Source organism: Cupressus sempervirens, chromosome 5 (genome assembly GCF_028749045.1).
Source record: "Cupressus sempervirens isolate cs-2001-9-10 chromosome 5, ASM2874904v1, whole genome shotgun sequence".
NCBI classification, from domain to species: Eukaryota; Viridiplantae; Streptophyta; class Pinopsida; order Cupressales; family Cupressaceae; genus Cupressus; species Cupressus sempervirens.
Window position 1 is genome coordinate 210,364,603 of NC_143122.1, and position 18,649 is coordinate 210,383,251.

Below are 18,649 nucleotides of genomic sequence, written 5' to 3' on the forward strand. Positions count from 1 at the left end.
ATGTCTTAGACTAGTTTAGACCCTCCAAAACTTTGGGTTGGATCCCCAACACAAATCCAATCCTTAGGCTTTGGTGGTATTGAATGATTTAGATAGCTCATTTGCATAATAGTGCTTGCATGTTATAGTGCACACATGATTAATATCATTGATGTGCTATAGTGCATATACACTATTTAAATCCTTTTTAAATTCAAGTCTTAAATATAGTGCATGCTCTATATTGTTCGATAGACACTACAAGGCTTGGTCAACAATACATTCTTCATCACTTATGCTAAAAGGTTCGGTAGACTCTGCTATGCTTGGGTGACACTACACTTTTCCATTGTAGTTTGGTAGACATTGCAATGCTCAAAGAACACTAGAATCTATCTCAGATATTTGATAGACACTATGAAGCTTGGTATGAATTGTAATTTGCTTGATTGACTTGAAATTAGCTAAAACACTTGGTTTTCACTACTAATAGTATGATAAGCTCAATAGCAATTGTAGAGCTTGGTAGCAGTGTAACCAATTGATTAAGTGTTAAGTCACTTATAGACAAATGAAATGACCATGAGGTCAATAGTCTCCCCTTTAATATTAGTGACAAAAACACTTAACATACAAAAAATTTGAATACTCAGAATATAAGTCAAAACTCCCCCTATTAACAATTTGTGACTTTAACTTGGTTTTGACTGGTGTTTGCTGATGTAGCTCGGTAGCTTCTTACTTTTATTTTTATTTTTCAATATTTCTTTTGTAAACACATTTACATCTTTGTACATCTTTCATACATATTGTACATGGGTTTCCTTCCTTATTACAACTCCCCCAGACATATATCTATGGAGTATGATAATAAAACTCCCCCTTCAAATTTTGTGCATAGGCTTATTAAAGCATTAACTAAAAAAATTCTAAAGCAAAGGTGGATATTTCTAATTTTAAAGGTGAGTTAGATCCAAGTGTTAGAGAACTACTTTGAGGTGAAAGACATGGATGAAGATAATCGAAAAAGAGTAAAAGTTTTTGCCTCCAACTTGAAGTCACATGCAATGCTATGATTGGAAATGTGCAAATTTTGATAAGATGGGGAAAAGAAATGCTAAAGAAATATTTAACAAGGTAGATGACCTTGAAGCCAAATCATTATTTTATGAGTCAAAAGATGAACTACTAAACTTACTAGGTGTCGCTAGGGCTTCAAACCCTTTAGATAGGCTTTTTGAAGCATTAACTAAACAAAAAAACAAAAATCTATGTTAAAGATGAGCTCAATCTTGATATATTCCTAAATTAGATCCAAGAGTTTGATAAGTACTTTGAGATCAATGACATGAACAAAGATTATCCAAATTGAATTTGCATTCAATATTATGGTGGGAAATGTGCAAATTTTGAGAACATAGAGAAAAGTAGAACTTTGGCCTAAGATGTTAAGATGTCTAAGAGCTTAATTCTTGTCCTTGCATAATGATTATGTATTGCATGGATGAGTTCTTTAAATAATAGATGTGAAGATGATGTGGAAAAATAATGAAATAAAAGTATAAAAATTTAGGCCTTGGTATTAATGAGTAGGGTTTTAAAAATCCTATTCATAATTCTAGCCTCTTGAAGATTATATTTTTGTATATTCATGTCCTTTCCACTATGATGATTCTCACAATATTATCAATTGTTTTCATTTTTCTTATACCCTTGAGATGTTCCAATTTCTACATAATTTCACTTAGTCTCACTTATTCTTTTCTTTCTCATAGATCCTTTCTTCTTCCTATACATGACAATTTTTTGAAATATTATGTGGGAAGCATATTTTATTGTCTCTTCTTGATTTAATCTTGTATTCTCTTATTTCATGATGTTTTATCTCTATAGTTATCTGTATATGTTGCATCTCTTTGCATTTCATGAGTGTTTATTTCTTTCTTCTTCATGTTGCTTATGTTTATAAGATGTTTAGATGTTATAATGTCTCGTTCCCTTTATAATGTCTCTTTCCATGTAAACAATAGATGTTGAGCATGTTTAGGTGTAGAGCCAATCTAAATTTTAGTAGTGCCGAGCATCAGTATCAACAAGTGTCGAGTAACACAGAATTGATCATATTTGGTGTTAAGTGTTTTTCATGCATGTTTTTACTTTCCATGTTATTTTAATATTTCTCATTGATGTAGAGATAGTGGATGGTAACCTCCTTGATCATATCAGACAACAATATACTTCAAAATGTAACAACTTCTTCTTTACAAAATTCCCCTCAAGGCCTCCTTTCTAGGCTACCCAAGTACACCTAGTGCCTTCCAAACATCATATCTTTACACAAGACTTCAACCTTCATTTCAAATTCATAAAACATCTTCTCATGCCCTACTTACCATGTCCCAACAACCCATTTGATCATCACAACCAATCTTCTACCCAAGACTCACATTCAACCTTTAAAGCTAGTAGCCTTTTCACATGGATCAACTTCCTTAAACCCAACCTTAGATCACAACTAGAAATTGGTTCCCCTATCACTCTTAATTTTATGATACAAACTTACCTTCTCCCTAATACCCTATTCAACCTCTCTAGACACTATCCAAGCATACCATACTCCTTTCATCCATTATACACAACCTTGGAAAAAATTCTTATACCTTCTTGCTGTCTCCTGGATAGACCCAAAAACATATATGTATAACTTTTGAACCAGAAAATATTTTCTCAATCCAACCATTGATATTCGGCATAATTTGGTTCCAAAAAATATATAAAAATTTGAGAGAAATCCAACGGTGGGTTTGGGATATATGACCCCCACAACAGCACCCAATTTTCTGTGAAAAAATCTCTCTCTTTGTGACTATCATAGACCCCTTTTCCACACTCAATCCTTCTCCAAACCACTCCAACTGATCAAATGCATCATTATGGATCCATACAACAACAATCCATCACTCCATATCCCCAAAATTAATGGAAGTCACTCCATGGTGACTGGTTCCAAATCAGAGCATGTTCTCTGTCAGCAAACTTCACTACAAACGTTTGTAGTTCTTCAACCACTTCTTCTCAAATCCCCTGCATAAGATAAGTATGAACCAAGAATATATTACATCTTCATCCTCTCCGACCAATCATAGGAATTATAGAGGGTGGGAGAGATTCAACATTCTAAGAACTTCAAAACAATAAAAGGTTGACTGTGTCTAATCAGTCACTGGTTTTGATACACCAATCTAATATTCTTCAACAAAAACTCAATGAAATGATAAGAAGAATGAAAGGGAGTGTGGGATACCACTGATTCCACATTCTACATCATTCCTACATTAAGATCACATTGCAAACAATTACTACAACTCACTGTCTCATACTTGTACCGTGAATAAAGAGTAAATTGCACAGAATAGACTTAGTTTTATTGATTAAAACTTCACTACAATACTTTTCTCGGTATCCACCATCTCTCCATACTATCTAATCACACCTAAATTCCCTCTATAAATCCTTTCAAGGCCAGATATTCTCTACCCAAAGGTAACAGTCAGTTAAATGACTGTTATAAGTTGGTTACAATTTAGCCCTTTAGGTACATTTTGACCATTTAATACCCTTAACCACTATGACAAGCCAAATATGTCAACTACAAAATGTCATCATAGATTGAATTACATTCAACTCTAGATATATCAAGACCATTTGTTGTTCATGAGTCTATATGACTCTCCTTTCATGGTTTTGCCAAGGTGCCCTGCACCATACTCCCAAGGATCAAATCAATCCAAGTCTCTTTGGATTGGGTAATTTTCTTCCTCTTCCTCCATTCTTTTTCCACCTCTTTTTGAGGATCATCTATGTCAATGTAACCCTGTACCTACAAACAAGTATCATGTGCCAAGCACACACTCTTGCATTCTCCATCTCATAGATGTCTGCAACCTTAGTACTTGCATGGAGAACAATACAGAATTCCTGCAAACCTGTCATAACAATGTTAGAAACAAAACCAATCAAATCTTTAACCAAAACAAATGCTTGGTGCTGCATTCCTTCATCTATTGCTATCAGCACAAACAAAGGTAAAGAATACAATTGCTGATGAAGACCTAAAAAGAAGAACATTTGAAGATGAAGGTATGATATTGATTGGCGATATATTGTGCCCACTAAAAACAGGGCAGAAAATCGGTCAAACTTTTTTCTCAAAGGCCCAAGTGAATGAAGCTGATGAAATAACCACCAAGGATAAGGTGGAATGCAAAGGAAAAAGGAAAGAGGATGATGATAAATTTTAGAAAATAACAAAGGTTTTCAAACAAGAAGAAGGCAGCATATTGATGACGAATGAAGAGAAGATGCATCAAGGAATGTGTACTCTAAATATGGAGATGAAATATTTCAATCTAATGGATTGTTTTTGTATTCTTATTCTGATTTTGTTGTAGGTACATGGGGCTATGGTGGAAATGCCTAACATGGTGAAAATGTTTGAGTTTGGTAAAGGTTACATGCTAGAAAGCATATGCTACTGTTTGTTGTTTCTATTGATTTGGCTTATGAGTACTATACCTAAAAGAAAGAGAAGAAGATCTAGGAAGAAATCACAGGATGTAGACCTCAATAAGATGTATGAGAACATGAAAAAAAAGTTTGAAAAGGTGGATTCAAAAATTGATTAGCACATGAAGAAGGAGAGGACAGTCATGAAGAGTTTGAAGGGAAAAGAGGATGCAAGGTGTCTACAAGACAAGTACAAATGCATAGGGAAGAAGCATACATTTCCAAAATATGGAGATACATTTTCTAATGCTTATTTTTTAGGTGCACAGTTCCTTAGGGACTGGGAAACATTTGAAGTCAGGGAGAATGGTGCACGAGCACCAGGGCTGAGGACAAAGACCTAAAAGGAACTGGGATCACTGAATAGATTCTAAGAGGAAGCAAAGGATAAACAAGACCTTGAAGGGTCATTTGATGTAATAAGACCATATAATGGTCCTTTAATAATTTTTTGATAGTGCTTTGATAATTTTGTATTAAGATCAATTATGTAAGCCTTAATGGCATTTGGGGGGATAGTATAGGTCTAAATATGAGGATTGAATTCCTAAGAGGATATTTAAAAGGAATTTAAATAATAAATGCAAATATACCATGTATGGGTTGAGTTGACAAGGGCAGTCAACAACTTGACAACTTTTATAAACTTGCAAATTGTAAACAGATAGTTTTAGACTGTTGAAGGGAGTTGGGAGTTGGTCATTTGGGTTGTTGTCAGTTTGTGGGAGTGTAGAGGATCCATATAATGAGGATCCATGTGAGTATGAAGGTAGGGAAAGTGGAAGGGAGTTTAAGAGGTTTTGTTGTGTTGAAAAGGCAATGTAATGCAGTTTTTAATTCAATAAACTTTAATTCTTTGCAAACTTGATAGTTGTTGTTGTGAGGGTATAGTCAGCCCTTTTGTGGTTGAAAATTATTCATTTGAATGTGAATTTGATTAGAAATGGAGTAATACATTTTTGGTTTAAAGCATTATTCATTTCATGTGTTATTTTCATTGTTTTGTGAAGATTTAAAGGCAAAGAACGTCAATTTGTTTTGACTGTCCCAAATAGAGAATCAAGTGCAATCAACATTTTGCTTTGAACACACCATGAATGGATAGGGCCTCCTCACTTACTGTGATTAATGTGACTATGGGGAGAGCCCATTGCATGTATTATCTGTGTCATTGAGTCTTTTATGCAATGATGACAAGAGGATTGAGAAATGGATCAGTCACTGAAGAGAATGCTGATTGAAGGGATGACTGTCATTGAAAATTTCAGTCCTAGTGTGGGGGACATATCTCTAAATTAAACCGTTGGATCGGACCAAGATTTGGATGTGTTGGAGAGGACCAAGTTAAAGATCAAATATTTTAGTTATAACTACAAGTTTAAAGAATTCATAAGAGTGTATACAAAAATTGAAATGAAGCACTCAGATTTCCATGTTTAGTCCAATGTTTAGACAAACAAATTTCAGTTCAGACAGCCATGTACCATGTATCCAATATACCCTACAACCAAATATTGAAACTTTAGATTTATAAGTTACTACTTCCATTTAGACAAACAAATCGCAGAAAACCACACATATTCTCTCTACAAGATATTCAAAAGTGTGTCTACATCTTTTTCATGAAACAGGGTTTCCCAAAAAGAAAAAAGCATATATGACAGGTGAATAAAATATTCAATAGAAAGGATTGAAATATTATTAGAGATAGATGCAAGCACTAGATATTCAATAGAAAAGATTAAATATTATTAAAAACACTTCCCAAGTATGAGAAAATTGAAATTCAGATAGGTATCCCCTGTAGCTCACAACCAAACTATGAAAATAGTATCATGTACCCCACATATCATGTACAGACCTAAATAGTTTTTTTTTATGAAAATTGGGCATTTTCAGAAATCTGGCTTAAAATCAGAATTGAGATTTGTCCAGATCATCAAAATAAGGATGTTGCATTGCCTTTTTGGCTGAGATTCTCTTGGATGGTTCATAAATCAACATTTTCTACAAGAAGATACATATTATTTTTTGTGATTTTACTTGCATGTATACAAATTTGATTGAAATGGAATGAAAATAGGACAAAAATAGGTGATATTGAAATAAAAATGGATGGAAATAAAATCTTGTGTTCTTATAATAGTATCTTGGACGATTTCAAACATGTGTGTAACCATATCAAAATCATGTTCATTGATCTACATTTGTTCCTCATCTCATTCATTTTCCCTATCAAGATCATCAAACCAATTTCGACGCTTGCAATTTTGTGGCAATGGTGGAAACATAGGCATTTTCCTTGAAATACTTGATCTTCTCCTTACATTCATGCACTCAATCAAGTCTCTTTGTCAATGAATAGAGTGACCAAACCCATCTTGTACAACGTGAAATGGATTTGCACTTGGATGGTCTAATCCAAGTTGGGATGAGACATGTCACACTCTCAAGCTTATTTGACAAGTCCTTTAAATTCTTATTAATGGAAGTAAGTGTTTCCAAATCATATGTGTGAGTTGAAATTTCTTGTAACTTGTCCAACTCTTGTGTTATTTGTAGCCTCATTTCTTTTAGTGTAGTTTTACCTCTATTTCCAGCAGTCTACAAAAATAACACAAACATATTTTAGAAATTATATAACCAAATAATCAAAATTGGAACAGCAAAGATATGGTTATAAATTCACCTATATGGGCATAGAAGAATCCTCCAAGGGTTGGCAATTTTCATTATTTACAATCTCTTCAAATGCATCGGTTACCTACATTCATATTGCAACACATTTAAAAAATTTAAAACACGTAGTTTGCAAATAATTGTATATCAATATAATAAAATACTCAATGTTTTTTAAGTACCAAATAATTAGAGAGATTGTTGGAGCATCCTTCTTCTATAGAACCAATTGTATTGGAAATATTATCAACGTCTACATCCAAGTTGTTAGATAGATGTTTCCTTTGTCTCTCTCTCATCAAGTTAACCTTCATCACATGCTTACACATGTATCCTTGTATCAAAAATTTGCAAGAGCACATAGATAGACTAGGTGAGGAGCTATACACTTCATATCAAAAATTGGGATTGCTTTCACTTGTCACCCATGCTATGTGATCATTAGTGTCATTGAATATAACATGCTCATCCAGAATTTTCATAGCCCGAACCCAAGATGTATTTTCAATTTTTTCAATATCAAAGTTCCTATAGAAACCATGTTTTTTACTGACTTGTACCCACCAATAATAGACATAAACATGTGTTGAAAGTTGATATACCAACCAATCAACACGACGATTTGTAGCACACTCAATTATTTTCAAGAATCATCTCTTTAAGTGTGAATGGTAAGACTCTATGGCACCATTTGTCTCTTGTCCTGCATGTTTAAGTGTATGGAAATATCTAGCCCACATACTCAATCTATTAGACCATCGTCCCTTAAAATATTCAATGAATGAGGGTTGTGCATCTTTAAAGTCATCAATAAAATTGTGAATCTCATTCTTTGTTGAATCCTTTCTTTTTGAATGATGCATGATAAATCCAAGTCTATCAAACATCTCTTGTCTAATTGCATTATCTTTGACCTTTGCAATAAAGTTCTTTAGCCAAGCACGTCTAACATGCCAAGTGCACAGATATACATCACACTGAAAAACTTCTCTACATCATAAATACTTTCACTCAGTGTCAAATTTTATATTATAGGAGGCATTGAAATATTTTAAAAAATTAAAAAGGGATAAATGATTAAAAAAATATACCTAATAGCTATGATCTCAGCAGCTGCATCATCCACCATGAATGCATTTAGTTTCTGATTAATATTCTTCAAGTGAGCTCGTTGAAGAAGAATGTGCATCCAATATGTGATATCATGTGCACAAGATTTGGACATAATAATCCATGCCATAGGTACCCCCATATGCTTTGAGTCGAATGCAAGCATTGTATACAATTGAAACTATCATAAGACATCAGCATAATGTATCAATACTATACTTTAACTGTAAATATTTTGAAGTTAAATCTACAAAGCAATACACTATATACCTTCATTGCATTGGTACCAAATGTAGAATCCATGGCCAATATATTGTTATGGCCATATTGAAGCATCCAATCAAGTTGCTCTGGCAATTGAATCCCTAGCACAAATGGGACCTCTCCATCTCCATCAATAGTGGCACTATACTCTTGATATGCAAACCATTTGTCAAGGTTTGCCAAAACCCATTGTTGCATTGAAAGAGCATCACTACTATCATACATGTATTTTAATGACTTAATTTTCTGATCAATATTTGCAATATCATCCATCGTAAGAAAATCATCCCTAGAAGATTGACCCTCAAATATTGTCATCTTTTCATGCACCATTTGCTTATGTTTTTAATGCACTGCATCTGTAGGCATGCCAAGTAATAGCAATGATTCAACCCATTGATGTAATTACTTACTAATAAATGGCGCAAAGAAGGACCTTGATCCAAAAAATGCATTGTTCATTTGACCATGACAAGGTATGCCACTCTTGTTCACATGTTGAACTTGATGGTACCATATCAATACATGGTTTGGCCTATGAACCATGATTCAGGTGTTAAAATGATAGGTACAACCACATCGTGTATGTTTGCGACTAGGTCTACTATCTTTCCCTGATTTGGGAATAGAGGAAGGATCAAATGGTGTTGCATCTTTTTCTTTATAGTCCTTTGGCCCAAATGTACACCAATACCTATGGAAATCATGAAGAATCTTCATATTAATAATATGCATAATTAACAAATGATTATAGACACTCTTTACTTTACAATTGAAAGTATAAATAATCTTAGCTAGAATATTACTCTTACATGTTGTATTCCAGATAACTATTAATCCTATCTTTTGTATTGGAACTTTGAGAGGGCTTCCTTGAATGAATTTTGTAAAAGCATGTTGGATATGAGTCCTTTGAACATTCTCCCTCGATAAAATATTTCAATCTATTAGCTTCAATCCAAGCTGAAAATAGTTCTGAATCTTTAAGTACATATTTTTTCCATGAAAGATCCACATAAGAATATTTTTTGCTACATGGGCATTGAACTACTTTGTCCATGATGTGAGACCAATCAACATCCATCTAATATACAACAAAAAAATATTAGAATCCAATAACTCATGGTATGTATGTCGGTTTGTTTTTTGCACCTCCTCTACAAATTTAAACTATCACAACTCTCATGGCAGCTGATTGAGTTTCATGTTTTCCTTAATAATGGTGGGTGGCTTTTAGTTTGTGTGATATGCATTCATGGCGGATTACTGATTTTGAATGTTGATGATAAGAATTTGATCATAGTTCATATGGGTAATCAAATTTGGGTTATATTTGAATTGGGTACTTGCAGGTTAGAAGGATGTTGAGTTTGGAAGAGAATGAAATTGGGCCTCCTTGGTTGAAGCCATTGTTGCAGACAAGTTTCTTCATTCCTTGCAGAATTCATGGAGATTCCAACCATAGCGAGTACAACATGTATTGCCTTGATTGTATGTCTGGTGGATTATGCACCTATTACCTTGAACATCACAGTGATCATCACATTGTTCAGGTATAGTAGTCCCTACATTGAAAAGCATTAAAGTTTGAGCTTACATGATCTGATTGTTGCTACAGGAACTTATCAACATTGTATGATTGTCTTCTTGAGAGTTGAAGCAATATCTATCATGGATTATGTTTGAAATGGTCTTGGCTCTTTTCCAATTATAGCCTATCAATTTCAGTGATTAAGCCAATCTTCAAGGATTCATAGTGCTTCCCAGTACCTCTTTTGAGAAACTGATTAATAATGAAAAACCCATCAAGCCTAGTGCATAAAGAAATTTTCAAGCATTCATAGAGCAATGCCTAGGTCTATTTTGAGAAAATAGTTAAGATTGAAAGACCCTTCAAGCTCAGAGTTTAAGCCAATCTTCAGCTGCAAATACTCTCTTCTCACCTTTAAAAGTCACTTGAACTAGAGGCTTGTCATTCTTCCCCAGAACAATGGTGAATGGCCACAATTGTTTGTCAGACCGCACAGAGGGATCATTATATCTTCTTCCAATAAGTCTCTTGACATCAAACACGATGTTGGTAGGATTAGTTGAAATCTGAAATTTGGCAGCATTCCCAACAAGCCTTTCGTTGGGGGTGAAAGCAACCATGGATGGAGTGGTTCTGTTACCTTGGTCATTCAGAATAATTTCAATTCTGTCATGTTGCCACACTCCAACACAGTTGTAAGTTTTCCTCAAATCAATGCCAATAGCCTTAGCTTTGCCTGCTCTTTCCATGGTAAATTTTGCATGAATGTAAGACAAATATTTGGGAAATACTTCAGGTTTTGAATCACGCAGGAAAATTGTGTTATTAATTCTAAAATGAATTACTTTAAGAATAGACTACAACTGTCATTATGTGGGAGGCTTTGTCTTTGCCAGCACAAAGGGATTTCCTTTAACAGGCACCAAGGAGCTTCAATCGGTGAAATAATGTTTCAGCCAAAAGTATAGCAATTTCAATCAGTCTATGTCAATTAAAAGAGGATGTCCTTAGTCATTTCTAATCACCTTGTTCATAATCATATGGTTTATTATAGGGTTAGTAGTTCTATCATGCCAAATTGTTTTGGCCAATTAGCCTAATATAAGGTATGAACTAGTGTTTAAAGGAGTTGTAAATTTGGATGGTACTAGTGTTAAGACAGCAGGAGTTGTCAAAATCTCAGCCTTACCTTTTGGATAAGTTCCTCTGTTTTGGAAGACACTTTAGTTATAGAACTTCCCCCATATTTTCTATATGTTTGTCTAGAGAATTTAGAGCCAAGACAGGAGGATATTTATCTGCTATAGTGATTTGAAGATACTGAAATGTTCGTGAATGCAAATAGAACTCAAAGTATAGCGAAGAATAGTCTTCTCAAGTTTTATAAAGATAGAATATAGACTTTGAGGCATTTGGCATCTAGGGTGTTCCTAGAGAGCAAAACAAAGAGGTGGACAACCTTGCAGCAGTTTGAGGGGAAATTTGAAAATAGTTCAAATTTTGATACATAGAAGAAAATGCTATTGCAAAAACCTTCTACTATTCATATCCCTATTTTTCCATTAGATTGTCCCATTAGCTCTTTATTCTTCTTGGTTCTAAGCTAAGGCTGCGTTGACAACTTCCATAATTTCTTTGGCTACAATAATAGAGGAAATCTGGTATCCCTCTCGCGTCAACTACTTCATACCATTCTGTAGCACTCAGTGTGAGTCCTCTCTGCTAGCAGTAGTAGAAGATCCAGTTTCAGGCATTGATGGTTGTCTGGTAGCTATTTAATAGTTGTTTCCGCTGATTTAAAATGGTGGAACGATTTTATTGAGTTTAAAGAGCAGATTAAACCACATCAAAGAGAAAAATAAAAGCAAATGGAAATAGACACAATGCAATGAATTATGTGGCTCACCACATCATCTGTGCCATAGGTGGCTAAACGTTCAATATAGAATGCAAACTATCAATTACGACACCGAGAAATGTTCTAGTTTTTAATAGAAAACATAGAAATGAGACTGCAATTCATTTGCAATACAAGAATTTTAAATGGAGAATAGGATTTAAAATTACATACCTTGAATTGGCTGGAAAAAACTTGAACAGTGTCCTTGTGAAACGAATTGAAATCATGGTAAAAGAAATAAAAAACCTAGACATGGAGTGGAGCACGCAGGACAGAGAAGCAATTAAATGGTTTAATGAGAGTGGGTGGAAGTAGGTGGATTAAAAATGAAACAGTCACGGTAGGAGTATGTTGGATTTTATGGTTTACTTTCACGGTTATGGAGTAATAGTGGTACAAAGGAACTTGGAAGATTATGGAGGAGATGGGGGATGAAGCTGGGGAGTGGACCCCATAGTACCACACTAAGCGATCAACGCTTAGTGTGTGATGTTTAAGCCGCGTGTTTCCAATGAGGTAGCATCCATAATGATATTAATGTCCAATCTATACAGCTATCTTCTACACAAAATGTACCTTTGACTACAATTTAAAAAATCAAAATTCGATAGATCTTTAAATTTTCACCATTTTTTCTTCACTATCTTATGTTTTGTAACTAAAAACAGCAAAAAAAATTGAAAAAAAAAATACTGTATTTTCTAAGATTTGAAAAAAAAAAATGTTTGACTTTTGATGCATTCTCTGTGAAGGATAGCCCGTGCCTTTCTATTAATGCTATTAGATTTCTACCATCCATGCGATGCAGTTATATTCATCTGACATAGATTATATAAAAAAATTGTTATCAATATTTCCAATTACACTCCATAATCCATTTTAATAAAATACAATAAAGAACTATACACAATCTAAACCTAAACTACTAGAACATAGAGGTAAATTTCTATTCAATATTAATTAGAGAAGAGAAGCAATATCATATACACGCTTGCCTCCACTTCTCTTTTAAGGAAGTGTATAGTTAAAGTAGATGCAAGGGTGAGCAGCTGTGGGCCTGTTGATCCAATGTTTTCCAATTTGGAAATGAAGAACAATGATGAAGCGGCCAAGGATGGGCCATAGCAAATAAGCATGCCATTTTTGCTGGATATTTTCTTGGCTTCTTTTACTTCTCTAGTCTGAACAAATTTGGAGTATGTGAGATTGGTACCTTTGACCTTCGAGAATGTAGCATTAAACCCGGCAACAAGAGTAATGATTCCAGTAGCTTTGAGATATAGAGATGGGGGGCTTTGGAAGAAGATTTGTTGCAAAACATGCGGCATGGCTTTGAATGAGATTTGGCTAACTTCACAGGGGAGCTGTTTGTCACTGTAAGTAGTTCGTCAGATTTGGATAGAAAACATGGTATAAACTTGCAATGGATCCAATGTTAACCACAAATAATCCATTCAGCATAGTGTGACACATATGTTCATTGATCTCCTTCAATTGAGCACTGAATATGTGGTCAATAAGCGATGCAAGGTAATTGATTTTTTTTTTTAAATTTAATGGAGGGTTCAGACCTGCAAAGCAATTAAGTGAGACACTATCTCTAACCTACCAACCAGCTAAAGTCACCACTGAAACCAATTAATAATCCTATTCAAATTTAATGTGATTAAATCTAGATGATCATAAAAGTTCAAAAGTTTTTTGGTTCTCATAGATTGGACTTTTTTTTCTTTTTTTTGATGAATAGTCCTTTTCTATTAATAAAATATACTCAGATTACAATTCACAAAAAAAGCGTCGAGGGATACAAGATCACCTCGCGAATGAGTTCACATAGCCAAAGGTGGACTAAAAACATGGCCACAGCTAGAAACAAAAACTATTCATCAAAAAAAAACATATAAGGCAACCTTAGGCTGCCAAAGTAGTGCCAACCGAGGGTGGTGGATCATCTTTGTCTTGAAAACCCCAATCATCTTTGGGATTGGGGAGCAGGCTGGGAATAGACCAACCATCATCAACAGTAGAAGTAACAATGGCAACCTTCGCATCTTTAACCTTTGGCCACGGAGGAGAGATCGCAAGGTCCAAGCGAGGCCACTTCCTGGAATGCGCACAATGAGTACCAAGAGGAGGAGCCGGCGATCAACTAGAACCACCATGAGGTGGAGAAGTTGAGCAGTACCTCCATCCACCATCACCACCACTGGGAGAGTGGTGGCGAGAAGCCTAGGAGTGCAGGGTGTGCAAGTGGCAGCTGAAGGAGTGGCACCGAGGATGGCAGCCATAAGGCATCAAGGTCTTTACTAAGGCATCAGGAGGAACTCTAGCAATAGTGCAGGGAGCATTACCCCAATGATTCAGCAACTCTTGCAGGTGAGCTACCTCATGGGCAACTTTGTTAGCTTGCGCCTGAATCTGCATAATTACATTATTACACATGCATGCCTAAGTGTACATAGCAATGTTAACATCCAAAAAACTATGTGTGAAAAGAACAACATTCCTATCTTTCCACAAAGAAAACATAATTTCTAGCTTGAAGGTATGCCAAATCTAGGCAAACTTCAGAGGAAATCTAAGACAGTCACCTAGTAGAATCATGTGCCAAGAGAAAGACTCAGGTCTGAATGGCTTAAAAAATCATGAATCCAGTGCCAATAATTTTGAGCACGCTTACAAAACCAAAAAATATCCAAGAAATTAAGACTTTGGTTGTCCACAAAAGGGACATCTAGGATCATGAACCCAAATGTGTTTGAGCCGAGGCCCCAGGGGAAGACCTTTGAAGGCTAGGCACTAAGCAAAATGTGCAATATTGGGTTCAATTTTAGCATTCCAAATGGTATCAAAGCATTTTCTCCATTGAGAAAGAGAAGATTGCAAATGTCATATGTGGTTTAGCATATACACCATCAAAAGATGAGGCGAAAGCCACCTGTAGCCCAAACTTGGCTTGTAATTAGAAAAAGGAGTGGCAAGATACCACTTCCAATCAAGCCACCAAGGGCAAACAGACTGAATCCCCACTTTATGAACTAAGTGAACAGGGATGGAAGAAAGCAAAAGGTCAAAAGTCTACTGATCTGAACGGATAAGGTAGTATTGTACTTGCATATCTTCCCAGGTCTTGAAACTCATGGTGACCCTTGAAAAGAGGTCCTTAGGAATTCTGATGCCATGTTTTAAAAAATGCAGAGCATTGGCCCCCTGAGTCTTGGTGAGGGGAGTACCTTGAATGAAAAACAGGGGATACCACCAAATGTTTTGTTGATTCAAGGAGAGGCAATTGCAGAATTTATCTCCAGCCCATCAAAGTCAGGGATTAATAGCCTCCCAAGATTTCCATATGCTCTTAATGATGAATGAGCCCTAAATGGCCACTGGATCATGCATGATGAGAAGGGTTTGGAAACCAATCCCCTTCCATGCAGGCCTGTTGACAGGAAAGCCAGAAGAAATACAGTGCCAAACATGAATCTTCCAAGCTTCATCTCCTGAAATAGCCTTAATAATGCATTTTGCATAAAGAGCAAGGCCTTGTTTCTGAGTGGAAAGTAGGCCAAGACCATCGGACTCTTTTAGGAGACAACACAAATCTCAAGCCACTCTGTGAAAACCATGGTGATTAGAACTAGAGGCCCATAGAAAATCCTTGAGCAATCTTTCCAACTTCATGTAAGAAGCTTTGGATGGAGCCCAACAAGAGGAATAATACACATGATTCCCTGCCAGAATCTTTGAGCAAATTTGGAATTTTCTAGTGAGGGAGAGTGGCTTTGTGATCCAACAATCAAGCTTTTTGCTAATCTTGGTCAGCACAACATTCCAAAGTTCCACAAGTGATGCCTGGAATGCAAAAGGAATGCCAAGAAAGTAGAAAAATTCCTTGTGAGTAACCCATTTCCACTCAAACTAGCTGAGCCAAGGTGGAGCTAGCAAAAATGACTGACGAAAGCAAAGTGTTTTATGCCATTGAATGGTAGAACCAGAGGCTTGACAAAAGGTGTCTAGGCAACTTAAAGCATTATTGATGTTTTCATCATCCTCTAAAAGAGTAAAAAAGGAATCATCAGCAAAGTGTCCATTGACTAATTGGGAGGATGATTTAGGTAAGGAAATGTCATGAACCAGTCATGAGGACATAGAATGCACAAGTAAATAGCCACAACCTTCCACAACAAGGACATAAAGTGTAGGAGCTAGCGGGAAACCTTGCCTAATGGAATGAAAAAGTCCAAAAGCCTCAGATTGCGAATTGTTGATGGTAATGAAAACATTAGCATCACCAAAGAACATCTCCATGGACTGAAGGAAATTGGGGCCAAAACCCAAAGCTTGGAGCATAGCCAAGATGAAGGGCCATTCAATGTGATCATAAGCTTTAGCAAAATCTATCGCTAAAAAGATATCCTTCTTATTGGACTTGCGAGCCCATTCCATTCCCTCCTAGACAATAATGATGTTATCATCTTGAATATATTTGGACTTGATGAAGCTAGTTTGCTTTGGCCGCACAATTAAGGGCAACATGTGCCTAATTTTGAGAGAAAGTGTCTTGGCAATAATCTTATAAGATGCATTTAGAAGGGTAATGGGTCTCCAATTGCATATGTCCTCTGGATCACTGGCTTTAGGTATGAATTTGATATTTCCTTTGTTTATAATGGCTCCTAAGCTTTTAGAATGATAGGCTTCAAGATAAACTTTGTGTAGATCAAGACCCATATGCTCCTAGAGGTGTTTGTAGAATTCACAAGGAAACCCATCACACCTAGGCGACTTGTCATTTGTCATGGAATAGACTACCTCTTTAAGGTCTCGAAGGGAAAGAAGTTTCTCATAGAAAGCATGTTTCTCAACTGCTAGGTGGTATGAAGTAATAGAAATAGACTTTTTGAGAGCTTCCTCCTGAGCAACTAAATTTCCCTGCAAAAAAAACATGTTCTCATAGTGATGAACAAATGCTTGTAGGATGGCAGGGAGACCAAATAGAATAGAATTTCCTTGTTTAATCTTTTTAATCCCAACATTGGTTTTTTGGGCACGAAGAACCTGAAAAAACTCCTTTGAGGCTTTGTCGCCAACCTCCAACTAGTGGAGATGGGCTTTGATTTGGGCTCCCCGAACAGCAAAATTATTAGCAATTTTTTTGCCATGGCGGAGCTTGGCAAGCTGAATTTGTAAGTCCACATCAAAGGGATTCAGGGTGAGCACTTCAGAGGCTTTTTTGAAGGCAAGCATGTTGGCTTCATATGACCATTTTCTAAACATAGCCAATTGTCACCTATAAATGTGTAGGAACCGAGTAGTTCTGGTAATGGCATCATTCCACTATTGAATCCATCCCCTTTGAGAATGTGGACGTGGCTCCAAATTGTAGACACTTAGGATGTGTGAGATGGTGAAAGCATGCATCAACACAAATGTGTTGAGGAAGAACTGAGACTTGGCCACTTTCGGGATAGTTATTTGTCAAGAAATGACAAAATAAATGGGATAGTGGTTAGATAACATTACATTTGGTAGGGGAATGACAAGTAGATCTTGATCCTTAGACAAAGAGAAAAAAGATTGCATAATGTTCATAGCACAATCGAGGCATTTTAATATGCAGTCAGAGCTAGCTTGAAAGTTGGACCAAGTGTGCCAAACCCCACTATCCTGGTAGCGATTGGTATTGGGATCAAAAAGGCCCAATTTACTATGCATGTAATACCAGGCTTGTCTTTGCCCAGTTGTCCAGTGAAAAGATAGAATGTCATCTTTGTCAAAGGCCACTTCAACCATGTTAAAGTCCCCACACATGACCCAAGTAGCTGGAGGCAAATTGTCAGCCAGCCAGGCCCACATCTAGGATCTGTCCATAGCATCAATTGAAGCATAAACATTAATGACTCCAAAATAATGATTGTTAATGGAAAGAAAAAGCCAAATAATTCTATGCGTGGGGTCAGAACCGTGTGAAATAATAGCAAAATGAAGGCAAGGTGATAGGAGAGTAACTACACATCCTCAGCCAGCTTCATGCTGGGAAGAAAACATCATGCCATCTTGACAAATTATGAGGCATGCCGAAGAAAGCATGAAACCAGAAATTTCAACTTCATGTAGAGAGAGAAAATCTAAATTACCAAGTCTATGACAGACATCCCGAACATAGTACTTTCTAGGGAGGTCTATGAGACCTTGAACATTTCATGATAGGAAGTTCATGAGAACTCTTCCATATCATCTTCATCCTCAAGAGAGGAGTAGGTATTCTGCAAGAAGGTAGAAACATAGTTGAATTCAGATGAAAACCCCTTTGAACTTATATCTTGATGTTTCACCTCTAGTATCTCTACATGTCTAGGAGGACTACAAGAATGTCGCATCATTGGTGGTGCTATGGAAGAAGTAGGAAGAGTAGTATGCACCCCATCCAAGGCAAAATCCCTGGTAGCTACCTTTATCCCCTATGTCTGCCTCTATCCCCTGTGTGCCAGTAGGGTTTGAAACTTATGAAACTTTGAGAGTAGCTTCTTTGTTTGCCACTTGCATCCCTACACTGGCTAGAATTGACACTCCTATAGGGATAGGAGGAACTATGGAAACCGTAGCATAGGACTGCTTGGGGG

At 36.1% G+C, this 18,649-nt stretch overlaps 1 protein-coding gene across 1 annotated transcript in view; it reads right to left on the reverse strand.

The window, feature by feature from the left end:
- LOC149555160 (uncharacterized) overlaps positions 1–13,357 on the reverse strand; it is a 61,138-nt gene extending 47,781 nt beyond the window's left edge. Inside the window, exon 1 of the mRNA XM_089833592.1 lies at positions 13,025–13,357. Coding sequence (XP_089689718.1) covers positions 13,025–13,357 — 333 coding nt within the window. The remainder of the gene's footprint in view (positions 1–13,024) is intronic.
- Between the last annotated feature and the right edge of the window lie 5,292 nt (positions 13,358–18,649).